The following is a 27,590-nucleotide window of genomic DNA, read 5'->3' as shown; positions in this document are numbered from 1 at the left end:
AGCCTGACTAGCCCTCGGCTCAGAGACAGAAAAGGACAGTGTCGGATTCCCCTCGAGGGAGGGCCCCAGAGTCCTCAAAGCCACTTGGACAAAAGGAGAAATGCAGGGTGCCACGGGCTGGGAGGAGCCTGGGGAGCCAGTGTTGGTGGAGACAGGGTTTCAGCTGGGGAAGACAGAAGAGGCCTGAGACGCCGGTCGGCAGAGCGTGTACTCCCCATGCCACCAAGCAACACTCATCATGGCTACGATGGTCAAATTCACTACACGGATCTGCTATAATTTTTATTTTTGTTTTATTTTATTTTATTTTGGGACCAGGGACTGAACTCAGGGGCACTTGACCACTGAGCCACATCCCCAGCCCTATTTTGTGTTTTATTTAGAGTCAGGGTCTCACTGAGTTGCTTAGGACCTCACTTTTGCTGAGGCTGGCTTTGAACTCGCAATCCTCTTGTCTCAGCCTCCCGAACTGGTGGGATTACGAGTTTGCACCACTGTGCTTGCTATAATTTTTTTTAAAAATAGTGCTCAGCATGTGTGAGGTCCTGGTTTCAATATCACAGCACTAACAATATTAAATTAAATTCAAAGTGAAATAAAAACACACGAACAAAGCACCATCATAGACAGAGCAACAAGATTAAGAGAATTTCTCCAAGCTCTGGGGAAGGTTGGAAAAACTGCAGCCTGGGGTCCAGACCCAGCCCGATCCAGCAGAGTTAAGAACAATTCTTATAGATCCATGCGCTTGCTATGCAACCCATGACCAGAAACAGCGAACCCCAATGATGTTATGTCCCCCAAAATAATTCACTTCTTTCACAAGAGTATACCTGAGTTACAAAAAAGTCATCACTGTGCCCAATGGTTATTATCATATTTTGAATTTTATCAATGAAAAACCTTGGGGATTCTTTTTTTCCCATCTTAAGAACAGACAGGCTGGGTGAGGTGGCGCACACCTGTAATCCCAGCAGCTCCGGAGGCTGAGGGAGGAGGATCGCATCAAAGCCAGCCTCAGCAAAAGTGAGGCCTAAGCAACTCAGTGAGACCCTGTCTCTAAATAAAATTCAAAATAGGGCTGGGGATGTGGCTCAGTGGTCAAGTGCCCCTGAATTCAATCCCTGGTACTAAAAAAAACAAAAAAAAACCCAAAAAAACAAAAGCAACAAACAAACAAACAAACAAACAAAAACATAATTTCCTCCATTTCCCTTGAAATCTTTCCTATCTGGATCTTTCTAGAGGAAAGGTGCGGCGGAAGGCACCACAGCTTCGGTGGGTTTTGCTCCCAAGTACTCCCAGGCTTAATGCAACAACCCAGGCGACGCTGCAGGAGGCGAGGCCACAGGACCCTCCCGGCCAGGGCAGCCAGACTCACCCAGGCCTCGGAGCTCCACGGCAGGACGGCAGAGCTGGAGGGCTTCCCGGACCAGGCCCACCTCAGGGGAGTCCACGTGAGGGGCACACATGTCAAAGTCATCCAGCAGGCCCTCGATGCCCCCAGAGATGCCCCGGCAGCAAATCCAGCTCATGCTGCCTGTGGGGAGAAGCGGGTAGAGTGTGGGGAGCACACACCGTCCGCCCACTCTCCTGGGAGAGCCTCTGGGTTTCGCCCAGGTTCCCAAGCTCAGCAGCACTGGCCTTGGGGCTGGGTCGCTCTTGGGTGTCGGACGAGCTGTGCACTGTAGGCTATAGAGCAAGAACCGGGCCTCCGCCCACCACAAGCTCGCAGCATCTCTACCCTCAAGTGCCACTAATGTGACCCTCAGATGTGTCTCCTGCGGGGCGGAACGCCCTTTGGTTCAGAGTCACGGGAATGAATAAGTGAGTGGATGCATGCATGGACAGACAGATGGAGACGGAAGCACGGATAGATAGATGGACGGAAGTCTTGGGAAATGGATGGAGAGATACACACATCCACAGAAGGATGGATGGGTGGGTTGGTTAGATAGAGAGATGGCTGAGTGGCTAGTTGGATGGATGGCTAGATAGATAGAGGTAAGTGGATGAATGGATGGAGCAAGGGACATGTAGAAAGAAGAATGGTAGATAGGCATTACATAAAGATGGCTGACTGGCTGGTAGACAGATGGATAGACAGATAACTTTTATTTGGTGCTGGGGATCAAACTCAGGGCCTCACCCATGCTAGGCAGATGCTCAGCTACTGCTCTACATCCCAACTGCCAGATAGATAGACAGACAGACAGACAGACAGATGGATGGATAGACGCAAAAGAATGGGTAGGGGGCCAGGCACGATGGTGCACACCTGTCCTCCCAGCAGCTCAGGAGGCCGAGGCAGGAGGATCAGGAGTTCAAAGCCAGCCTCAGCAACTTAGTGAGGCCCTAAGTGACTTAGCAAGATCCTATCTCTAAATAAAAGAAATAAATAAAAAGGGCTGGGGATGTGGCTCAGTGGTTAGGCACCTCTAGATTCAATCCCTGGTACCCAAAAAAAAAAAAAAAGGAGAAGGACAAGGAGGAGGAGGAAGAGGAGGGGGAGGAGGAAGGGGAGGGGGAGGAGGAAGGGGAGGAGGAGGAAGAAGAGGAGGGGGAGGAGGAGGGGGAGGGGGAGGAAGAGGAGGGGGAGGAGGGAATGGCTGGCTGGAAGGACGCATGCACACCTAGTTGGGTGGATGGGTGGACAGAGACGGTCAGGGCCGCTCACGCGGAGGCTGCTTTCTCGCCCTCTGCCTGTCAGTGGCACCCTGGTCTCTACTGCTGGATTTGAGCAGCACCTCCCCCGCAGCCATGACCCCGGAGACACCTGCAGACACTGCCAGGCCCCCCGAGTGCAGAAGCACCCCTTTGGAGAACCTCTGCCTTTAGAGTCGGCTGGGGTCCCCCGCCCCTTGCCCCTCCCAGAAGGCGAGCGTGTGGGGGTCCCCTGGGCGGGCCTTACCCAGCACCTCCTGCTTCAGCTCCTCCAGGCGCCCCGAGTGCAGCAGGTGGTGGGGCAGCTCCCTCAGCTTCCGCAGGTTTGCCACCGTGTCTGAGAACCACAGCGGCTGCGGGGCCACCTGGTGGAGGGGACAGGAGGCTGGAGTCTGAAGGCAAGTTCACACACCCTCTCCACCAACACGGGCCAGGTCAGGCGCCGCCCGGTGCTGGGGGACAGAGATGCCACACACCCCCACAAACAGGGCTGGGGCAAAGGGAGGGGCCTGAGGTCAGCAGTCCAAGCCCCAGGGGAGGCAACACTCCTGAGAGAATAAGGAAGGTTTCCCGAAGGTGGGGCCGTCCGACCTGGGCCTCAGAGTAGAACTCTATCTGCAAAAGCGTGTCGGGAAACAAAGGCATTGCTGGGTACCGCGCATGCGCCTGTCAACTGAAGAGAGATGAAATCTTGGAAGGCTCCCTGGAGGAAGGGGTATTTGGGCTGAGCCTTGAGATGCTGGAGAAGCAAGAAGAAGGGCGTGATCCCCAGGCCAAGGATGCCCAGGTCTCATGCTCCTGGGCACGTGAGGGCAAAGACCAGAAGGAAATGCACAGAGGAGCAGCGATGGGGCAGGTCTTCCTGGGTGTGGGAACTGGGCGGTTTTTAGTCTGCACTTTGAGCTTCTCTGTGTGTTCCACAATAATCACACAGAACGTGGTAACTAGGAAATCAAATGTTATTTTTTAAGGGCCTGATGCACTTGGGGACCTCGTGACTGGAAATAAGCCTGTACCAGGGAATTCACAGAGGAAAATATCAAATGCCCAAGAAGCGATGGACAAGAAGACAGAAAAATAGACACAGTGGTCCGTCTGTGTCCACAGAAGAGTGGCTCCAGGACTCCCGCGGGTACCGGATCCACGGATGCTCAAGTCCCTTATGTAAAATCCCTAGCGCTAGCACACAACCTACTCATCCTCCCAGGCTGAGTCATCTCCAGACGACTTGGAATTCCGAATGGATGCAAATGCAATGTGCACCGTCGTTACTCCGAATTGTTCAGTGAATAATGACAAGAAAATAAAGTCTATAGTCTATACGTGGTCAATACAGATGCCTTTTTTCTTTTTTTTTAGTACTAGAAATTGAATCACTCTACCTCTGAGCTACTTCCTCAACCCTTCTTTTTCAATGATTTATTCCGGACTGGGCGTGGTGGCCACCTGTAATCTCAGCAGCTTGGGAGGCTGAGGCAGGAGGATTGCAAGTTCAAAACCAGCCTCAGCAACTCAGTGAGACCCTGTCTCTAAATAAAATATAAAAAGGGCTGGGGATGTGGCTCAGTGGTTAAGCACCCCTGGTTTCAATCCCTGGTACCAAACATAAATAAATAGATACTGTATTTTGAGACAGGGTTTTGCTAAGTGGCCCAGGTGGGCCCAGATGCAATTTTTATTTTCAAATATTTTAAAGCTGTGATTGGTCAAATCTGCAGATAGAGAGCCCAGCTGTAGATCGATGGGTGGGAGAAGTGCTAGGCTTCATGAGGAAGCCAAGGGCAGTGAGTTTAAACCCTGAGATGCTGGGCCTTGGGGCATTGTTAAAGGCGGTGATTTTCTCCTTCGGGAAGTTGGCCTGGCGGGTATCCCCCTCATCTGCTGCTCCTTTGCTCCCCAAATTATACTCAGGGACTGAGGAGGCGCCTCACCCTCCACGGGAAGGGGAGAGAAGGATGCAGAGGGCTTCCCAGTGGGAAGGACGGGGGTGGGGGTGGGGGGAAGGAGGCGAGTCCCACCAGGCATGGCCCAGCGGCGTTGGGTGGAGCAGGGGTCCTGGCACCTCACCTTGCGGTCCAAGTTCAGGGGCTTCCCCACGAGGGGCAGGGTGATGAGCTTCTTGGTGCCCTGGCTCCAGGCACCCGAGAAGAAGTCAGCCAGGACTCCGTGCCGCTTGGCTTTCTCAGGCCCAGACAGGTAGCGCGCCCAGATCACCTCAGCCAGCTGTCTGCAGAGAGGGGACACAGGCTGATGGCCCAGAGCGCACGGCCAGCTCAGAGGTAGCCACCAGTCTTCCAGGAGGCAGCTTCCAAACGCCACTCCATCCCAACCCACCCTCGGGGTGCTGGCGGTGACTGCAGTATGTGTTTATCTCTCCATTGGCCCGTCTTGTTTTCTCTTAAGTAAATTTACTTATAGAAGGAGGCTTAGGGTACATCGGCAGGTAAAAAAAATTATCACATGACCCAAAAATCCCACTTTGGGGTAGGGACCCCAAAGAACCAAAAATGGGTTCAAACAAAACCTCGAACAGCCAGGTACAGTGGCACACGCCTGTGGTCCCTGTCACTCGGGAGGCTGAGGCAGGAGGATCGCTTGAGCCCACGAGTTCAAGGTCAGGACAGCCTGGACAACACAGCAAGACCCTGTCTCATAAAAGTAAAGAAAGAAAAATAAAAGAAAGCTTATTCGTGCGCATTCGTTGCTGCGCCGTTCGCAATGGTTAAAAAGTGGAAAGAAACCGCTGTCCACCTGCAGATGGGGAGTGACAGGACGTGGCCCGGCCACGCAGCAGAACATCACTCCGTCGTAAGAGGGAGGAAGCACTGACCCGGGCCACAGCACGCATGGACCTTGAAAACGTGACGCTGAGTGACAAGCCAGGCACAAAAGGCCAGTGTGTGACTCCAGGGACCGAAACGTCCAGAACAGGTGACTCCAGAGAGACAGACACAGGTCAGTGACGCCAGGGGCTGGGCAGGGGAGTGGGGAGCGACTGCTGGCGGGGACAGGGGTCTTCTTTTGTTTTCATTTTTTTTTTCCTTTGATGCCAGGGATTGAACTCAGGGGCACGTAGCCACTGAGCCCCATCCCCAGCCCTTGTTTATATTTATTTAGAGAAAGGGTCTTTCTAAGTTGCTTAGGGCCTTGCTAGGTCCCCGAGGCTGGCTTTGAACTCTATCCTCCTGCCTCAGCCTCCTGAGCTGCCAGGATACCAGGTGTGCGCCACCGTAGCTGGCTCTGGGGGTCTCCTTTTGGAGCGATGGAAATGATCCAGCAGGACATGGAAGAGACGGATGCCAGCACAGGGAGGGTACGAAACACCAGTGACTTGTGCCTTTTAAATGGCGAGTTGTATGTTATGTGAGTTTTATCTCGATTTAAAAAACCAGGGGGTGGGTGTGTACCGCAGTGGTAGAGCACCTGCCTACCACGCTGGACGCCTGGGTTCCACCCCCAGCACTTCAACAACAACAGAAAGAAAAATAAAAGGAGGAGGAGGAGAGGCAGGAGGAGGACGCTGGTTCTGTTGAGTCCCTGGGGTGGAGGGCCTGGAATTCTGAGCGAATCCCCTGGGAATGGGGAGTATGAAGGAGCTGGTCCAGGCTGGGGCTGGGGCTCAGTGGTAGAGCGCTTGCCTAGCAGGTGTGAGGCCCTGGGTTCGATTCTCAGCACCACATATAAATAAGTAAATAAAATAAAGGTCCATCAACACCTAAAAATATATATGACAAAAAAAAAAAAAAAAAAAAAAAAAAAAAAAAGGAGCTGGTCAAAGTCCTTGTTTTCAGGGTCCCAACCAGACTGCGTTGCCGATGCTGCCTTGCTGGACCTACCTGTGGGCGATAGCCAGGAGCGTGAAGCCATCCACGGGTCTCCGGGCCAAGCAGTGACCCAGGTCCCTGCGAAGCCGCACCCACAGCAGGGGCGGGAAGCGCAGCAGCTCCTTGCTGGGGGGCGTCCAGTCCCGGTACACCACCTGCAGCACCTCGTCGTCCAAGGACAGGACGTCCTTCAGCTCCGCCTCCGAGAGACCGTGCCTGTGGAGAGACCGGACAGGGCTTGGAACACACCTGGGACTTCTGCCTTTGGAGGACGCAAAAGCCAGGAGGGAGAGGCGCAGCCACCTGCACGACGTCGGCGCACGGCCCTGAGGATCAGCATTTGGACAGCGCCCGGCAGGTACGGAAGCCCAGCCGGGCTGCACCGCCTAGTCGCGCGTTTTCTGATCTTTTCCTCTGCGTGCACACCTGCACCACTGAGGGCCATCTACTCCCCTGCTCAGAGCAGTCTAGACGGGGCACAGGGAGGGAAGGAGGCGGGGTCCCGAGGAATATGTGGCAGAAAACACTTGCCCCTATTCCACCCCACCCTGGTCCACTGCATCCTTCCTGGCCTAAGAAAAGGCCCAGAGTTCTAGTTTGGATCTGGAATGTCCTCGAAAGTCTCCATGGTAAAGGCTTGCAGCAACACTCAGAGGTGGGGCTTTGGGGAAGTGATCGGTTGTGGGATCTCGGCCTCATCGGTGGATTAATCCATTGATGGAGTCACACTGTGATGGCATTACTGGGAGGAAGAGGTCACTGGGGGCATGCTCTGGGAGGGCATCTCTTGTCCCCACCCTTCCTCTGACTCTGCTTCATGGCTGCCATGAGCTGAGTATCTTTTGTCCACTACACCGTTCCACCATGATGTCTTACCTCACCTCAGGCCCAAAGCTACAGAGCCAGCTGACCACATACTGAAACCTCTGGAACCATGAGCCAAAATAGACCTTTCCTCATGAAGTGGTCACAGTGATGAAAGCTAACTAATACACTGGGTTAGAGGCAGGGGCCATTGTTAAATGGGCTGAGCAATATAAATTTGGGTGCTAGGACTAGAGTAGATTGTTCCAAGTAACAGGACTTCCCAGTGCTTTTGGAAAAGGATCCAATCTCCTTCCCAAGGTCCACCTGCTGCCTCCTGTTCCCAACCTGGAGCACTGTGACCTGAGATCTGCTCATGCTGCTCCACCCTCTGTTCCCAGCCTGACCGGGTCCCCTGCTCAAGCCCCTGACCCCTGCCCCTCACCTTGTCTGTCTCTCACAGGCCTTGGCACATCTTCCTCCTGGTGCTTGGTACTACTCAAACTCTTCATAGTGTTTTTTTTCCTTTAGATTTTGTGCTGCTGGGGATTGAACCCAGGTTTTGCATATAATCAGCAAACACTCTAGCCCTCAGCCCCTTTTTTAAAACTTTTATTTTAAGATGAGGTCTCACTCAGATGCCCAGGATGACTTCAAACTTGTGATCCTCCTGCCTCAGCCTCCTCAGTACCTGAGACTACAGGCATGTGCTACAGGGCCCGGCTGCTTTGCGTGTTTCCTGCCAGCCCCTGCCCTGGCAGATAAGCCTCAGGAATGTTGCAATGGTCTGAATGTCTGTGTCTCCCCACGATTCACAAATAGAACTCTAACCCCTGGGGTGACAGTATTGGGAGGTGGGGCTGTTGAGAGGTGACTAGGTCAGGAATTGGATTAGTGGCCTTATAAAAGAGGCCCCAGAAGAATGGAGGAAGGAAGGACTGTATAGAGGGAAAAGAGGGGTGGGAGGGGTGGGGGGGAAGGGAAAAAATAACAGAATGAATCAAACATTACCCTATGTAAATTTATGATTACACAAATGGTATGCCTTTACGCCATGTACAAACAGAGAAACAACATGTATCCCATTTGTTTACAATATAAAAAAAAAAAAAAGAGGCCCCAGAGAGCTGCTCACTCCATCTGCCACACGAGGACACAGCAAAAAGATGTCGTCCATAAACCAGAAAGCAGGCCCTTACCAGACGCCAGGTCTGCCGGCATCTTGGTCTTGGCCTTCCCAGCTTCCAGAACCATGAGAAATAATGTCTGTGGTTCAGGCCCCAAGTCTACAGTGTCTCTCATACAGTCCAGACTAAGGAGGGACCTGCTTCAATTTGGATGTGGCTGGAGTGTCCCCAAGGATGCACGTATTGAAATTCAATCCCATTGTGTGGAATTAAAGACTGGAAACTTCACCTGACTGGTGTTCGGAGGCCTTTGGGAGGTGATTAGTGTTAAACAGGTCGTCAGGGTGGAGCCCACGGGGAAACGCTCCTTCTTAGGAGAGAGAACAGGACCCACGGGCACACTCCCTGTCCCTGGTCATGTGATGCCCTGTGCCTCCTCAGGCCTCTGCCAGCAAGACGGCCATCACCAGCCGGGCACAGTGGTGCACGCCTCTAATCCCAGCTTCTCAGGAGGCGGAGGCCAGAGGATCGCAAGCTCAAGGTCAGTCTCCATGACTTAGCAAGACCCTGCCTTAAATTAAAAGGCCTGGGGACGCAGCTCAATGGTAGAGTGCCCCTGGGTTCAAGCCTCAGTACCACAAAAGCAAAACAAAACAAAACCCCGCCAGAGGTGGTGCCTTGTACCAGGGGTTGAACCCTGGGGCACTGAACCACTGAGCACGCCCCAGCCCTTTTTATTTTTAATTTAGAGACAGTGTCTTGCTAAGGGCCTTGCTAAGTTTTTGGAGGCTCGTTTTGAACTTGAGATCCTCCTGCCTCAGTCTCCCAGGTCGCTGGAATTACAGATGTGGGCTTTTTTTTTTTAACAAGGTACCAGTCTGTGGTACTATGTTATTGGCAACAGAAAATGGGCTATCACAGTGTCTAACCCTCTGTCCCCCAGAGATCAACACCATGCCTCCGAGGGAGATGACGTTCTGTCCGTGGTTGTTGAACAAATGTGCTGATCCTTTTGTGGACGATCCCCACACCTTGTGGTGCAAACAGATTAATGGGACTGGGGGGTGAAAACAGAGAGCAATCACTCAACAGGTGTGGATTTCGTCCTTTTGAGGGGGGTGCACTGTTCCGGATCTAGACAGGGGTGGTGGCTGCAGGACCCTGGTGCCGCCGAGGTGTTACTCTCAAATGATTGACTTTCATATGTGAATTTTTCTTCAATTACAACACCAACAACCACCCTTCCTGCTAACTGCAATGAGGATTCCTGCCCGGCTCCACAGACTGTGACCTTGGGATCCGCTCCCCACCCACACCTGCAGCTGAGGCTCCAGACTCAGCAGGGCAGGGAGCGCACCCCATTTTCCAGAAGAGGAGACTGAGGTTTGTATGTTTGTGATCTTGAAAGTCAGAGGAGAGCCGGATTCCAGCTCTGCTCTTGATACTGTATCTTACCACACGGAGAACTGTGACATCCAGTGCAGAAGCCACCTGGGGACATTTACAGTAAAATTCATTAACAATCAATAGGACGTAAGCTTCAGTTCCTGATGGCATGAACTGCCCTCCAAGCCTGTGTGTGGCTCACAGCGGCCGTCCTGGCCAACACAATGCCGAACATCGTCCTTATCACCGAGGTCCTACTGTGTGGTACTGGGGAGACATTGGGCACATGCCCATGATCACAGGTGAACCCTGAGGTTGGCAGCCCTTCTCCAAGCCCAAAGGCACCCCTGGACAACATGGACCCCAGGACAGCTGCCCCTCTTGCCCCCCGCCCTGCGGGACCCCCTTGCTGGCACTGCACAACAGCACTATGTGTACGGTCACACAGGTCTACCTTCAATTCTGGCTGAGGGACCTTGGAAAGGGACCCATCTTCTCTTTGCCTCAGTTCCCTCTGCCAAGAGCAGAACTGTCACCTGGAGACTAAATAATATGCTATTCAATGAAACATGGATAACAAAAAACATCAGGGAGCAGATAAAAAAATTCTTAGAGGTAAATGAGAACGACGATACAACATATCAAAATCTCTGGGACACTATGAAAGCGGTACTAAGAGGAAAATTCATTGCATGGAGTTCATTCAAGAAAAGAATGAAAAGTCAACAACTAAATGACCTAACATTACAGCTCAAAGAAAAAGAAGAACAGAATAACAGCAAAAGTAGTAGAAGACAGGAAATAATTAAAATCAGAGCTGAAATCAATGAAATTGAAACAAAAGAAACAATTCAAAAAATTGACAAAACAAAAAGTTGGTTCTTTGAGAAAGTAAACAAAATAGACAAACACTTAGCCACACTAACAAAGAGAAGGAGAGAGAAAACTCAAATTACTAAAATTTGTGATGAAAAAGGAAATATCACGACAGACACCACTGAGATACAGAACATAATGAGAAGCTACTTTGAAAATCTGTATTCCAACAAAATAGAAACTACCGAAGACATTGACAAATTTCTAGAGACATATGCTCCTCCCAAACGGAACTAGGAGGACATACACAATTTAAACAGATCAATATCAAGCAATGAAATAGAAGAAGCCATTAAAAATCTGCCATCCAGGATTCTCAGCCAAGTTCTACAAGACCTTCAAGGAAGAACTCATTCCAATACTTCTCAAAGTATTCCAGGAAATAGAAAAGGAGGGTACCCTACCAAACTCATTCCATGAAGCTAATATCACCCTCATACCCAAACCAGGAAAAGACACATCAAGGAAAGAAAATTTTAGACCAATATCCTTGATGAATATGGATGCAAAGATCCTTAACAAAATACTGGCAAACCATATCCAAAAACATATTGAGAAAATTGTGCACCACAATCAAGTGGGGTTTCATCCCTGGAATGCAAGGATGGTTCTTGGATAGGCAGAATTCAACATCCGTAAATCAATAAACATAATCCATCATGTCAACAGACTTAAGGAAAAGAATCATATGGTTATTTCAAATGACACAGAAAAAGCATTCAACAAAATACAACACCCCTTCATGCTCAAAACACTAGAAAAAATAGGGATAGTAGGAACATACCTGAACATTGTAAAGGCTACTTATGCTAAGCCCATGGCCACCATCATTCTTAATGGAGAAAAACTGAAAGCATTCCCTTTAAAAATGGGAACAAGACAGGGACGTCCTCTTTCACCACTTCTAGTCAACATTGTCCTCCAAACTCTAGCCAGAGCAATTAGGCAGACCAAAGAAATTAAAGGGATACGAATAGGAAAAGAGGAACATAAGCTGTCACTATTTGCTGATGACATGATTCTATATTTAGAGGATCCAAAAAACTCCTCCAGAAAACTTCTAGACCTCATCAATGAATTCAGCAAAATAGCAGGCTATAAAATCGACACGCATAAATCTAAAGCATTTTTATATGCAAGCAATGAAACATCTGAAAGGGAAATGAGGAAAACAACTCCATTTGCAATAGCCTCAAAAAAAATAAAATACTTGGGAATCAATCTAACCAAAGAGGTAAAAAATCTCTACAATGAAAACTACAAAACATTGAAGAAAGAAATTGAGGAAGACCTTAGAAGATGGAAAGATCTCCCATGTTCTTGGATAGGCAGAATTAATATCGTCAAAATGGCCATACTACCAAAAGTGCTATACAGATTCAATGCAATTCCAATTAAAATCCCTATGACATTTCTCATAGAAACAGTAAAAGCAATCATGAAATTCATCTGGAAGAACAAAAGACCCAGAATAACCAAAGCAATCCTGGTCAGGAAGAATGAAGCAGGGGGTATCGCAATACCAGAACTTCAACTACACTACAAAGCAATAGTAACAAAAACGGCATGGTATTGGCACCAAATACAGAATAGAGGGCATGGACACAAACCCAAATAAATATAATTTTCTCATACTAGACAAAGGTGCCAAAAATATGCAATGGAGAAAAGATAGCCTCTTCAACAAATGGTGCTGGGAAAACTGGAAATCCATATGCAAAAGAATGAAACTAAACCCCTATCTCTCACCCTGTACAAAACTCAACTCACAATGGATCAAGGACCTTGAAATCAGACCAGAGATCCTGCATCTTACAGAAGAAAAAGTAGGTCCAAATCTTCAACTTGTTGGCTTAGAATCAGACTTCCTTAACAGGACTCCCGTAGCACAAGAAATAAAAGCAAGAATCAATAACTGGGATAGATTCAAACTAAATAGCTTTCTCTCAGCAAAGGAAACTATCAGCAATGCGAAGAGAGAACCTACAGAGTGGGAGAAAATCTTTGCCACTCATACTTCAGATAGAGCACTAATTTCCAGAATATATAAAGAACTCAAAAAACTCTACACCAAGAATACAAATAACCCAATCAACAAATGGGCTAAGGAGATGAACAGATGCTTCACAGAAGATCTACAAGCAATCAACAGACATATGAAAAAATGTTCAACATCTTTAGTAATAAGAGAAATGCAAATCAAAACTACACTAAGATTCCATCTCACCCCAATTAGAATGGCAATTATCAAGAATACAAGCAACAATAGGTGTTGGCGAGGATGTGGGGGAAAGGGTACACTCATACATTGCTGGTGGGGCTGCAAATTAGTGCAACCACTCTGGAAAGCAGTGTGGAGATTCCTTAGAAAGCTTGGAATGGACCCACCATTTGACCCAGCTATCCCACTCCTCGGCCTATACCCAAAGGACTTAAAATCAGCATACTACAGAGATACAGCCACATCAATGTTCATAGCTGCTCAATTCACAATAGCCAGATTGTGGAACCAACCTAGATGTCTTTCAATAGATGAATGGATAAAGAAAATGTGGTATATATATACAATGGAATATTACTCAGCTATACAGAATAATAAAATTATGGCATTTGCAGGCAAATGGATGAAATTGGAGAATATCATGTTAAGTGAGAAAAGCCAATCTCAAAAATCCAAAGGGCAAATGATCTCACTGATAAGCGGATGATGACACATAATGGGGGGTGGGAGGGGGGCAAGAATGGAGGAAAGAGGGACTGTATAGAGGGAAAAGAGGGATGGGAGGGGTGGGGGAGGAAAAAATAACAGAAAGAATCAAACATCATTACCCTATGTAAATGTATGATTACACAAATGGTATATGCTGTTACTCCATGTACAAACAGAAACAACATGTATCCCACTTTTTTACAATAAAAATAAATTTTAAAAAAGAAAGAAAAATAGAAAGATTGATAGAAAGGTAGAAATATAGAAAGACAGAAAGAAAGATAGATAGACAGAGATACATAAGTAGGAAGATAGGTAGCTAGATAGGTAGATAGGAAGATAGAAAGATAGAAAGAGATAGAGATAGAAAGATAAGTAGGAAGATAGGTACATAGAAAGGTAGGTAGATACATAGAAAGATTGATAGATGATGGATAGATAGATAGGAAGATAGAAAGGTAGATAGAAAGATAGGAAGATTGATAGAAAGATAGGAAGATTGATAGAAAGATAGGTTGAATAGATGGATAGAAAGAAAGAAAGATAGAAAGGTAGAAAGAAAGATGAATAGATAGGAAGATAGATGATAGACAGGAAGATAGGAAGAAAGATAGGAAGAAGACAGAAAGATTGATAGAAAGATAGGTTGATAGAAAGGTAGATAGAAAGATATATTGATAGAAAAAAGAATGATAAAAAGATAGAAAAATGATAGAAAGGTAGATAGAAAGATGAATAGACAGAAAGATAGGAAGATAGATGATAGGAAGATAGATGATAGACAGGCAGTTAGGAAGATAGATAGGAAGAAGACAGATAGATCGACAGATGGATAGGTTGATAGATGGAAGGATGGATGAACAGATGGCCAGATGGATGGATAGATGATACGTACGTAAATAGAGATAAGAGACAGATGGGTATGTGGACAGAGGTGGGACACGCAGCCACGCACACTTGTTTACGTGGGCCTATGAAATTCTCTGTGGCAGCTGTGCTCCTACGCACGTCGGGTGTTGACCAGCACCCTGGCCTCCTCCAGTGCCAGGAGCACCTCCTCCTCTAGGTTGCAGGACAACTGGAAACGTCTGCACCTTCAAACGCCCTCGGGCGAGAACCCTGGTTCAGAGCTGACTCCCATTTGTGCTGTGGACCTCTGGCCATCCGCCACAGTGACCTTGTGGGGAAACATAACACATTTCCAGGGAACGGCAGGGACCCAAATCAGAGCCCCTACAGACACCTTCATGCACCACCTCCCCATCAGCCCTGGGAGGGGGGATCCTACACCCCGTGAGATGCCCCGCCTTCCTGACTGGACCAGTCACGGGGCCAAATGGGCCAACTAATTTCGATCCCCCTAGGATTTTAGCATTGGGACACAAAGATCAAGCCAGTGAGATGGTGTCAGGTCCTTGAAATATGAGCTTATGCAGCCACCTGAAGTTCGAGGCAAGTTTAAGTTCCAAGGGAGAGAAAGTAAGATTCTGGAAGAAGAGCCAATGTCCAAAGAGGACCCCAAGAGTGAATGGGTGAGAAAGTAATACTCATGACCTTCTGGCTTCCATGACAACTGCTTCTTCCATGTACACTCATCACAGTGGCCTCAGGGACCACCTCTATCTGGGAACATTCGCCTCTCTTGTACTCTTGTAGAGTTCGGGTCAGTCATGACATCTGGCCACAACATGAAATCTAGGGTACACCCCCAGGAATCAGCTATGGGTTGGCTTTGGATTTTCCCACCTTCCCCTTAGAGTAAACTCCTCCCTCCCTCCCTCCCTCCCTCCTTTCTTCCTTCCCTCCTTCCTTCCTTCCTTCTCTTCCCTTCTCTTCCCTTCCTTCCCTTCCCTTCTTCCCTCCCTTCTCTCTCTCACTCTCTCTCTCTCTCTCTCTCTCTTTCTGGGGAGGTACCAGGGATTGAACTCAGGGACATTCAACCACTGAGCCACATCCCCAGTCTTATTTTGTATTTTATTTAGAGACAGGGTCTCATTGAGTTGCTTAGTGCCTCATGGTTGCTGAGGCTGGCCTTGAACTCTTCATCCTCCTGCCTCAGCCTCCTGAGCCGCTGGGATCACAGGCGTGCGCCACCATATCCAGCCCCTTATTTCTTAACACAGGCATGGGTGGGTTTTGGTTTTCGGTGAACAAACAAACAAAAAACCCCCCACCATACTGAGGAACTGTGGCAATCAAGACCCAAGATAGCAAAGACAGCAAGAAAAACTGCCCGGGAGCAAACCCAGCCACAGAGTTTAAGACGTGGACTTGAACGTCCTGTAGGCGGGCGCGGCAAAGGCAGTTTTGTTGCTGGGTGTCTGCTGACTGGCCTGCCCCTGGCCCTCCCAGGAGGGAGCTGGGGTGCCCGGGTGCTTCTGATGAGCACCTGGGCTCTGTGGCTCGTTACCCTGACTCCCATCCACACCTGGCCTCTCAGGGAAGGCTCCTGAGCGTCCTGACCAGGTGCTGGGAGGTCACAGCCCTGCGATGCTCATCAGGCAGAGGGGCCACTTGAACAGTCCTTTCCTTCTTTGTACCTGTTTCTTTCTCCAGCTCGATGGAGGCAAGATTGACAAATAGAACTTGTGTCTACTCAGGACGCACAACCTGACGATGTGACACGGTGTGCTTTGGGTAAGGTTGATGATGATCACAATCAAACTAGCCAATGCTGGCGGAGCTACCAGAGCTACCAGTGTGTGTGTGTGTGTGTGTGTGTGAGAGAGAGAGAGAGAGACAGAGAGACTTGAGTTCTGCTCTCAGCAAAATTTCAAGTCAACAGTACAGTGTCATGGACTGTAGTGACCATGCTGAAGAGCAGACGCTCATTCTCAGAACTGAGTCTTTTTTTTTTTATTGAATGCAGGGACTCTCTACCACTGAGCCACATCCCCAGCCCTTTTTACCATGTTGCCAAGGCTGGCCTCAAACTTGAGATCCTCCCGCCTCAGCCTCCCCAGTAACTGGGATGATAGGCAGGCGCCACCGCACCTGGCCTGATTCCTCTAACGTCAGAAAGTTGACACCCTCTGACCTCCTTATTCATACCCCCGGCCCCAGCCAAGCTCCTGGCACCCACCACTCTTCTCTGTACTTCTTTAAGCTTAATTTTTTCCCCTTTCTTTGACCCTGTAAATACACTGGAATCAGACTTTTCTTTTTGCTTGTGGTTGGTTCCTATGCTACAAGCCTGAAATTAAACTTAGACACATCCTTGGGGTCAATTCTTTGGAAAAGTTTGTTTTAAAAACTTTTTTTTCCTGAAACCTTCCTGCTTCATTCCAAAGAGGGACACGGCAAAGTTACAGCAGAGAGAAACCAAACCTCCCAGGCAAGGCTGAGCGTCCCTCAGGGTTAACGGTGGCCAGAGGAATCGTGTCAGGCCCACCGGGTGAGGCACGCTCCACGGTCTCCCCGGCAGAAGGGTGACCCCTGGATCCGCAGTGTCGCCAGAGAGCTTGGGAGAAACCGTTCCCCAGGCCCCGCGTCGACTCCGACTCAGTGTCCTGTGCTGTGCAGGCCCAGTAAGGGTTGAAGAAGGTTGGTCGGAGACTAACTGGCCTATCCTCTCCAAACAAAGACAGGAGGAAGAATGTTCCAGAATAGAGAGGCCGCAGACCGAACGTCCGTGTCTCCTCCGAATCCACCCTGACCCTCAGTGTGACAGTCCGGGACGTGGGGCTCCCGTGACAGGGAGCACCCCCAGCGCTCCCCGCCGTGGTGCCATGTGGGGTGAACGAGGAGGACAGCCCTCGCCAGAGCCCCACCACTCTGTGCCCGCTCACCACCTGCAGCCTCTCGAGCAGGGACCACAGTCGTCCCTTGGGAGCCACAGGTGACGGGGGCCAGGACCCCCATGATAACGAAACCCGCAGGTGCCTGCTGGGTCCCTTCCAGAACAGGGCACAGAGTCTGCCAGACCCTCTGTGCTTCCTCCCGGGGACAGTAAGCCACCCCTGCGTGACTCAGGGAACCCGAGGCGGTGCTCACGAGCCACCCCCAGTAGTCACAGTGCTGGGCTGCCCAGGAGATGGCGGCACACGGCTGCACGGTCAGCACGGATGCCCCCGGCACCGGCCCTTGGTCGGATCTGCAGACGCGGAGCCCGCGTACCCAGACAGCTGTGGCTCCCGGCTGGTCGGCAGGCCACGCGGTCTGTGACGCTCCAGTCGAGCAGCCTGGACACACCAAGGCAGAGAGCGAAGAGTTCTGACAACAGAAGGCGACTCTGGAGCAGCGCGGGAGGGAGACTGGGGCGCTCTCGGCAGATTTCCATCGCGAGCTGTGTGTCAGTATCACGAGGACCGTCCCGGGGCAACGTGGGATTCTGACTGCTTTTGTTCTTGGGGATCGTGTGAAGTATTTAGGAGGAAAATGTTCAAGGGAAAATGCGGGTGAGTTCATGGGGGCGTGTGGGAGTGATGGACAGGCAGAGGGATGATAGGAAGATGCTAGAAAGATTAGTCGAGATGGATTCATGATGGAAAGATGGCAGATGACAGATGATTGATAGATAGATGAGAAACAAGCAGAGAGTGACAGGGAAGGACAAAGGCCATGCAGTAAATCGATGCAAACTCGTGATTCTGGGGGACTGTCCTCCACCAAGGCCTCGACTGCCTGTGGGGACACTTGCCAACGTACTGAGATGCTTTGGGTGTCACAGCACATGGTAAGACTAGCACCCAGGAGGTCGCTCAGTAAATGCAAGGCACAGGGAAGCCTCCACTGCAGGGGACCATGGGCTCAGCCACCGGAGCCCCGAGATTCCCTGTGTGTAGAAATTCTCTGCACTCTCCTTGCAATCATCGATAAATTTAAAGTTATCTTAAGTAAAAGTTTTACAAAATAAATACTAGAGGCAAATCCAGAGAGACAGAAAGATAAATGGCTGCCAGGGACTAGGGAAGGGAAATGGGGAGTGACTACTAACAGGGACAGGGTGTCCTTTTTGGGTGATGGAAAAGTTTTGGTGACATTTGCACAGCATTGTGAAGGCATTAAACGTCACCGAATTGTATTCAATCTCATGGGTCCGAAGGCACAGCCCAGCAGAAAGAATGAGTTCTGTAGTACTGTCACGTAGAAAGATGAGCGGAGTTAACAATATTGTATCGTGAAATCAAAATAGCCACAAGAGAGGATTTTGAATGTTCTCATGACAAAGAAATGATCAATGTTTGAGCTGAAGGATGGCCTAAGGATTCTGAGTAGATCATTATGCAATGTGTACAGGTAGCCAAATGTCACACTGTGCCCAATAATGGGTGCAATGATTTTCCGTCAATTATAAAATTAATTAAATTTGGGGGGACACAGGGGATTTAACCCAGGTGCATTCTACCACTGAGCGACATCCCCAGCCCTGTGTTTTTTTTTATTTTGAGACAGGGTCTCACTCAGTTGCTGAGGCTGACCTTGAACTTAGGATCCTCTTACCTCAGTCTCCCAAGTTGCTGGGATTACAGGCCTGCCCACCACACCTGGCTAGAAATTAATCAAAATTTTAAAATGGTTTTTAAAAGAATGAATTTACATTATATGAATTGCACTGGGCTTGTGATGGGCTGACAGATCTGGCTCCATGAGAATGTGATAGGCCAGACTCTAAGGGAAATGACTAAACAGACTCCATTTTGCTCTGAGACTCCATGTTATGTAGGAAATAAGCTTCTCCCATGGGAACACCCCGCCTCTGTACCCATCATCAGTTACTTAGTGTGACATGTTTAACAAAACAGAATGACAATTCCTATGTAAAGAAAAATTGCTCTCTTTTGATTCCTATTGCTCCTAAACAATGTACCATGTGAACAGTGACTGTGTGGATGTTAGTAACCATTCTTTAGTTTGTACCTAGGTAAGGGTCATTCTGACCCACTTCCCCCTCTGTCGATGATCTCATGATGTTAATGTGTAATTTTGAATCATAGCAACAGACACTTATGATTGATGTGATTTTTGATATAAGAACCCCTGCAACCCTGTGGTCAGGGCTGTTCTCCCAATAGCCATGTTTGGGGCATTGTGTGAGACAGTCAGCCAGCTGGCTTAATAAAGACTCTTAAATTTGGACTTCTCAGTGGTGATCGGTCTGTTCTTAAGTTGCACCCCATAACAGGTTGAGGAGAGTCCCCCCCAGAGTCCGCGCCCAGGAAAGCCTGTGACTGTGAGCTTACTTGCAAACCTGGCCTCCCTCTTTGGAGAAGTAACCAAGGTGAAATGACAGCGTGCTGAACCAGGGTGGGCCTAACGCAGTGAGTGGCGTCCCCTCAGGGGGAGGGGCTGTGTGCACAGAGGCAGAGACTGGAGGGTCCCACCCACAGTCAGGAACTCCAAGAGAGGCTGGCAACAGTAGAATCTGTTGGGTGCAGGGCAGGTCTACCCCCGAGTCACTGGAGGGGACACAGCCCTGTCCCCACCTTGATTCTGGACTCTCCAGAGCTGCGGGAGAATACTCCCCACTGGCTGCAAATTAGTGCAGCCACTCTGAAAAGCAGTGTAGAAGAGATTCCTTACTGGAATGGACCTTGGAATGGACCTTGGAATGGACCTACCATTGGACCCAGCTATCCCACTCCTCGGCCTACACCCAAAGGACTTAAAATCAGCATACTACAGAGATACAGCCACATCAATGTTCATAGCTGCTCAATTCACCATAGCCAGATTGTGGAACCAAACTAGATGCCCTTCGATTGATGAATGGATAAAGAAAGTGTGATATATATATATATATATATATATATATATATATATATATATACATACACAATGGAATATTACTCAGCTATAAAGAATAATAAAATTATGGCATTTGTAGGCAAATGGATGAAATTGGAGAATATCATGTTAAGTGAGATAAGCCAATCTCAAAAATCCAAAAGGCAAATGAGCTCACTGATAAGTGGATGATCACACATAATGGGGGGTAGGAGGGGGGCAAGAATGGAGGAAGGAGGGACTGTATAGAGGGAAAAGAGAGGTGGGAGGGGTGGGGGGGAGGAAAAAATAACGGAATGAATCAAACATCATTACTCTATGTAAATGTATGAATATTCAAATGGTATGCTGTTACTCCATGTGCAAACAGAAACAACATGTATCCCATTTGTTTACAATAAAAATAAAAAGTAAAAAAAAAAAATAAAAGAGTAAATAAAATTTTAAAAATTAAAAAAAAAAGAAAGAAAGAAAAAGAATACCTCCCCACTGCGCTGAGCCGCCCAGCTGGCGATTTCCGCAGCAGCCTAGGAGACCAAAGGTGAATTGTATCTGGATTTCCAGAACAGCTAAGGGCCGGGGCCGCTGAGCGGAAGAGCCCGCGCTTAGCACGCTCGAGACCCGGGCACCATCCCTGCACCCCCACCACCACCACTCATGATGTATAAAGTCACAAAACGGGAGCCTTACCTGGAGCACACGATGTAAGCCAGCACGTGGGCCACCAGGAGCTGCCCGTGCGTCTGCTCCAGGCGGGCACAGAGCTGGTGTGTAGCCTCCTCCGCGGTGGAGGCCAAAGGGGCGGGCACGGTGAAGGAGGCCCACTTCCGGGCCTCCTCGAAAGCCAGCCTCAGCCGCCCCGGGTGGCCGCACTCCGGAAGGCTGGCCCAGAGCAGGTCCTTCTGCATGGGGCTCAGGGTCCTCCTGGCCGCCTCCAGCAGGAGTTGGATCATCTCTTGCCCTTGGTCCCCAGAGAGGGGCCTGACCTCCCAGTAGGACTCCGGGTCTGTGACTGTCCGCCGCACCGCGTCCAGAGCCCCCCGCTGCCCCGAGCAAGCAGAGAGGATGAGGTGCACCTTCGGGGGACACCTGCGAGGCAGCCAGGGGACCCTCCCAGAGCCTCGAACGGAGTCCAAGTCATCCACAGAGTCCAGCAGCAGCACCAGGGACTCAAAGTTCCTGCAGGAGACGGTGTGGAGCAGGCGGTGGAGAAACTGGCCCAGCCTGGCCTGCGCCTCCAGGACCTGGGCCGGGGGCGGGGGCAGCCCGTAGGCCAGGCACACTTGGAAGCAGAGGCTCCGGAGGAGGCCGCGGGCGTCCGAGCTCATCTGCGAGGTGCCCAGCAGCCGCAGCACAGTCACCGTCTTGTGGCCGAGCAGCCCGGGCATCTGCTCAGCCAGCTTGCACATCAGGGCCGACTTCCCGACGCCCGGGGGGCCGAAGAGCACCAGGGGGGCGTGGGGCTGGCCGTCGTCGCGCCTGAGCCGCTGCCCGAGCTGAGCCAGGAGCTCCCGGCGTCCACAGAAGGTCCCGGCGGCCTCCGCGCTCTGCGCCAGGTGGTGGCGGATCTCCTGGTAGAGCCACGCCAAGTCCTGCCTGGCCAGTTCCAGCTCCCGGAGATGCTCGAGGACCTGGTGGTTGGCCCTGGCCGCAAACTGCTCCCCCAGCTCCCTCAGGTAGCGGGCGTGAGCCTTGTTCTTGGGGTTCACCAGGTCCCGGCTCCACGGCAGGCAGTGGGTCTTGAGGGCCCTGGGGTGCGCGTCGGCGATGCGTCCCTTGAGCTCCCTCAGAAGGTTCTGGGCGTCGGTGTCCAGGCAGCCGTCGGCGAGCCGGTCCACCATCCTGAGGGCACAGTCGTCCAGGATGTGCTTGTGGAGGTCGCGGATCTCGCGGAGGAAGACCGTGGCGCCCCGCTGCCCGTCCGCTGAGCTGAGCAGGCCCCGCTCTATCTCCCACTCCATGACTGCAAAAGCAGAGGACGGGGAGAAAGGCCGGTCACCATGGCCGTCCACCGGCCTGCAGGGGCGCAAGTCTGCCTGTGGCAGAGCTACCTGGACCCACCTCCAGAAGTTTTGATTCGGAGCTCAGGGGGCAGTGAGTCTGCACCCCGCCGAGCTGCAGGGGCTGCTGGTGCAGGGACCACAGGAGGGCAGCACTGACTTAGCCACGATTGGTAATCAAATAACCTCTGCAGCAGGTAGATGGCGGGAAGCTGCCCATCATAAAATAACCCTGCTGTCCTCAAAGAGCGAGCCCTGAGTGGCTCAGTGGCAGAGCGCTTGCCTTGCATGTGTGAGACACTGGGTTCGATCCTCAGCACCGCATAAAAATAAATAAGTAAAATAAAGGTCTATCAATCTCAAAAAAAAAACTACTAAAAAAAAAAAGTTCGCCCTGAGTTCCCACTGGGCCTAGCAATTCACTTCTAGGAATCTGCCCGGAAGAACCGAAAACAGATATTCAACAGATACTTATTCACAGCAGTCAAAAAATGAAGACAACCTAAATGCACAGCAACAGATAAAGGGAGGAACAAAATGTGGTCCAGCCCTGTGGTGGAATATTATATAGCCATGAAAAGGAGCAAAGCACTGACACCTGCTGCAGTGTGGACAAACCTCACAAACAGGAGGCAGAAGGAAGGAAGCCAGGTGCACAAGGTCACTGGGCATGTGATCCATTGAAATCAAGTGTCCAGACCTGGCAAAGCCATAGAGCCGGAAAGTGAATCAGTGGCTGCCAAGTGTGTGGGGAGAGGAGTGGGGCGCAACTGCTAGATGGGAGGGGGTCTCCTTTCAGGGGGATGAAAATGTTCTGGCTGCACAACATTGTGGATGTACCTAAAGCTACCAAACTGTTCACTTTCCAAAGGTGAATTCCATGCTGGTGAATTTCACCTCAATTTAAAAAAAGGGGGGCTGCAGTTGTGGCTCAGTGGCAGAGCGCTTGCCTCGCGCATGTGAGGCACTGGGTTCCATCCTCAGCACCACATAAAAATGAATAAAATAAAATAAAGGTCCATCAACAACTAAAAATATATATATTTAGAGAAAAAGAATCCAGGTGTCTTGTTTCCAGATGCCCCCTCACACATTCGATCAACAAACATTTGTTGCACTTATACTTGGGCTGGCTGCTGCTCTCCACGCTGGGGACACAGAAGGTCCCTGCCCTGGCAGAGGGGACATTCCTGTCTAAGTGAAAGAAAGGCAGTGTAAAGGACAGACAGCTGGCGAAGAACCAGTTGGTCTTTCCTAACCGAGAAGGGCAAGCGGGTATTTGAAGCTGAAGGGGAAGAAAATAAATAAATTGTATATATAAAAAATTATTTAGATAATATATTATTTAAATGTACTATATATCTGCAAAAGCAGGGAAGCTGGAAAAGAGTTTTTAATGAGTTTAGAGTCTGGCTTCCCGGGCGGGGGCGCGGGGGAAGACAGCTATCCACTCTGCTGTGAGAGCAGGGTGGGTGCATTTAACCGTAAAGGGCCAGCGAGGAGGTACCTGAGGCCTCCGCCGGCCACCCCGCGGGTCAGGCGACTTGCTGCTCATCAGCGCTGCTGTCAGAGCGAGCCAACCTGGCACTTGGGTCTGTGCCAGCAGAACTTCATTTGCAAAACAAGAGGGAGGCCAGAGTTGGCCAGGAGGCCACAGCTTGTTGACCCGGCCCCCAGCATGCCGCCGCCACATTTCCCAGAGCCCACACTGACTCCTCCGCGGAGGCCGTTGTTTTGAAAGAGTCCCACAGGAGGAGTTATTTTTGAAGCTGCTCTGGGCGCGGTGGCGGTTCCCAGCTCTCTGCGGCTGAAGGAACCAGGCCCCTGGAGGTAGGACTAACTCACAGTCAAGTTAAGAGCCGCCCCAAAGGCCTCCTTAGCCAGATGTGGTGCACACCTGTCATCCCAGCTATTCGGGGGGCTGAGGCAGGAGGATCGCGAGTTCAAAGCCAGCCTCAGCAATTTATTGAGGCCCTAAGCAACTTGGTGAGACCGTCTCTAAATAAAATCTTTTTTAAAAAGGGGCTGGGATGTGGTTCAGTAGTTAAGCACCCCTGGGTTTGATTCTCAGAAAGGAAGGAAGGGAGGGGGGAGAGAGAGAGAGAGAAAGAAAGAAAGAAAGGGAGAGAAAAGGGAGAGGCTGGGCGTATTGCTGAAGGCCCCTGGGTTCAGTCCCAACACAACACAGTCACACACAGTCCTCCACTGAGAGACCGCAGAGCCCTTGGCCTCCGGGGAGGAAGGTGGGATGAAGGCGACTGTACTCCTAAATGGAACCTTCGGACACATCTTGCTCTGAACTCATCTAAGACAACCCTCTCTGACACCTACAGGCTGTGTGGCCTTGGGCACATCTGTACCTCTCTGAGCCTATTTCCTTCCAGGTGCACTAGTCCACCCTGATGGGGGCGCTGCTGTGAGACTTTTCTATGGAACAATGCTTTCGAAAATCTGAGCGTTCCGCGTGGGAGGGAAAGAAGCCAGTCTCCAAAGGCTAAGATCTTGTGACTCCATTGTGTATTGTTCAAGTAACACATTAGAGAGAGGGCGATGCCTGAGTGGCGGCCAAGGGCTGGGGTTCGGGGGACACAGTGAGTGTGGTTACAAAGGGGAAGCAGGGGGAAAAGGGAAAGGAGAAAAGGGGGTGCAGCAGGAAAGAGAGAGAAAACGCAGACCTGAACCCCAGTCCAAGCACAGGAAAACATCAGACAAGCGCAGACCGAGGGACGCTCTACAGCAGACCTGACCACATTTCCTCAGAAGCATCAAGGTTGCCAAGCACCGTGCAGGCCTGCCATCCAGCTACTCAGGAGGCTGAGGCAGGAGGATCACAAGCTCGAGGCCAGTCTCAGCAATTTAGTGAGACCCTGTCTCAAAATAGAACAAAAAGGTCCGGGGGTGAGGCTCAGTGGTACAGGACTTGCCTAGCAGCATGTGTGAGGCCCTGGTTCTGAAAAAGGAAGGAAAGAAGAAAGGAAAGAGGAACGAGAGGGAAGCCAAGGTCACCCAGAACAAGGAAAGACTGTGAAACTGTCACAGACCAGAGGAGCCCAAGGAGACTCCTTAATGCATTACGGGATCTGGAGAACATTCGTGGGAAACTGTCGAAATCCCAATACATTCTCAAGTCTGGTCCACAGTAGTGTCCCAACGCTAAGTACCAAGGTTAATTTCTTAGTTTTGGCAAATGTACAGTAAAACCCTATAAAAATTCCTTCTTTCAATATCTTTATATAAAGGCATATATTTAATGTTGGGGATATAAATTCATGTATTGAACACATTGATGGTAGAAATGCATATATTCAATATTTTGGTTTTGTAGTCTCCCCTAATCTGTGTTTCTGCTAACCTGAGGTCAATGGTGGCCTGAGACAACCTGTTTTAAATTGGACGGTTCCAGCTGGTGTGAGAACCTTGCGTGCCCCTGCTGCACCCCGCCCAGCGCATGAACCATCCCTGGCAGCGTATCCACGCTGTGCGCGCTACCCACCCGTTGCCACCGGGCTAGCACAGGGCTGTGTTCAAGTCTCTTCCATCTTCCTTAGTAACGGCCCGAAGTGCACACAGTCTATTGCTGCAAATGCTCTGTTTTCATCAGGTAGCGTTACGCTACTGCTGTGCCTGACTTTCAACTGAACTCTCTCGAGTTCTGCGCGGGAAAAATCACAGCCTACGCAGGGTGTGGCGCCACCGGCAGTTGGGGGCACCCCCTGGGGGGTCTTGAGAGGTACCCCCTGGGGTAAGGGAGGGCTACTGTGATATGTCAACCTCCTCAAAATCCATATGCTGGCATCCTGCTGACTCGTCACTAAGAAGGACCCGTCTCTGTTAGACGGCAGGAGTGTCACCGCGCATCTGCGCAGCAGGGGGAGGGAGGCCTGGGTGGGGTCCTGTTGCCGGGAGGGCGGGAGGGGCCGGAATCCTTTGCAGCGGAGGGTTTCACAGGGACGGGAGCCCTCTCTGGGGAGGTGGAGCCACCCCAGGCTGGAGCCGCCAGGGACAAACTCTAGTGTTCCCAAGGGTGAACCCTGACTGGCCCCCATGGGCAGCCAAGACTCCTCCATCCGCGTGAGCCTGGGAGGCAGGTGGGAGAAGCCCACGCTCAGGGCCAGCTCAGGGCCTCTCGGCAGGGGCCGCTCTTGGGCCGCCACAGGGGGTCAACTCTTCTAATCTGCCCGAGACTGACTAGGTTGTAGCACCACAAATCTTTTTTTTTTGGTACCAGGGGTTGAACCCAGTGCTTAACCAGTGAGCCACACCCCAGCCCTGTTTTGTATTTCGTTTAGAGTCAGGGTCTCACTGAGTTGCTCAGGGCCTCACTAAATTGCCGAGGCTGGCTTTGAACTTGAGGTCCTCCTGCCTCAGCCTCCCGAGCTGCTGAGATGACAGGCAGGCAGCACGACAGGTCTTGATGGTGGTCGCCCCAGAATTCTTCCCCACCCTTTCTGGGATGCTTACTGGGAGAAAGGCTGAAGGGTCCAGGGGAAGTGAGGAGGGTCACCCAGACTGGCCTGCACGGTCTTGCACCAGCTAACGACCTCGTCCAGAGCCAGTGTCGGGAGCTGGGTGCACTGGCACCGACAGCAAGCTTGCATTTGGGGCACCGGGAGATGCAACTCTGGATTCGCCGTGTACTTCGCCTGTGCCATGGGGGGGCTCCCTGCAGCCTCACCTGACCGGTGGTGGCGCTGACACTGCTCCTGGCTGATGAGGCCCAGCCTCCAGGCCTCCTGGGCTCCAGAGCGAAGGACAGAGGTCAGGGTGGCCTCCTCAGGCCCAGGGGCCTCCACATCCCCTGCTGCCTGCAGGACGTAGGTGGGAGGAACCGCATTCTCATCCCTCCGGAAGCGTCGGGCCACCAGCTCCAGGTCACGTGGCCTGGCCGTCAGCGGGACCCTCAGTGCCTCCCATTCCTTCTCCTCGATCACTGAGGGGACTGGACAGGGGCCATACTGGTCACCTACAAGGGCCTGGCAGAGAGACGGGCAGAGAGGGGAGTAGGGCTTCCAATCTCCACGTGGCGCTCAGCTCTGTGCCCAGAGAGGAGCGCGCGGATCCCCTCGACATGGGCCTGGTGGTAAAACCAAGGCTGATAAGTACTAAGAAGGGCGTGCCAGGCGCGGTGGCGCACCCTGGAATCCCAGCGGCTCCGGAGGCCCAGGCAGGAGGATCGCAAGTTCAGAGCCAGCCTCAACAACTTAGCGAGGCCCTAAGCAACTCAGCAAGACCCTGTCTCTCAATAAAATATAAAAAAGGGCTGGGGGTGCAGCTCAGTGGCTAAGCACCCTGGGTTCCATCCACAGGAGGAGACCGCGACCTGCACCCAAGTGCAGAGGCGGCCCAGGACATGGGAGGGTTAGGCTGTGGTGCATTACTTTTTAGACTGCTCTTGCTGTTTTCCGGGATGGCCCCAAACTCCTGGGTTCAAGCGATTCTCCTGACTCGGCCTCCGAGGTAACTGGGCTGTGGG

At 51.0% G+C, this 27,590-nt stretch overlaps 1 protein-coding gene across 1 annotated transcript in view; it reads right to left on the bottom strand.

The window, feature by feature from the left end:
* Window positions 1–27,590, bottom strand: part of Nwd1 (NACHT and WD repeat domain containing 1) — a 67,307-nt gene that overhangs the window by 30,442 nt on the left and 9,275 nt on the right. The window contains 6 exon segments of the mRNA XM_047531858.1: window positions 1,382–1,540; window positions 2,912–3,029; window positions 4,732–4,891; window positions 6,501–6,704; window positions 20,808–22,080; window positions 26,793–27,090. Of these exon segments, the coding sequence (XP_047387814.1) occupies window positions 1,382–1,540; window positions 2,912–3,029; window positions 4,732–4,891; window positions 6,501–6,704; window positions 20,808–22,080; window positions 26,793–27,090 (2,212 nt within the window).

This window comes from Sciurus carolinensis, chromosome 17, assembly GCF_902686445.1.
Source record: "Sciurus carolinensis chromosome 17, mSciCar1.2, whole genome shotgun sequence".
NCBI lineage: Eukaryota > Metazoa > Chordata > Mammalia > Rodentia > Sciuridae > Sciurus > Sciurus carolinensis.
The sequence above is the reverse complement of the archived record's forward strand: the minus strand, read 5'-3'. Positions and strand labels throughout refer to the sequence as shown.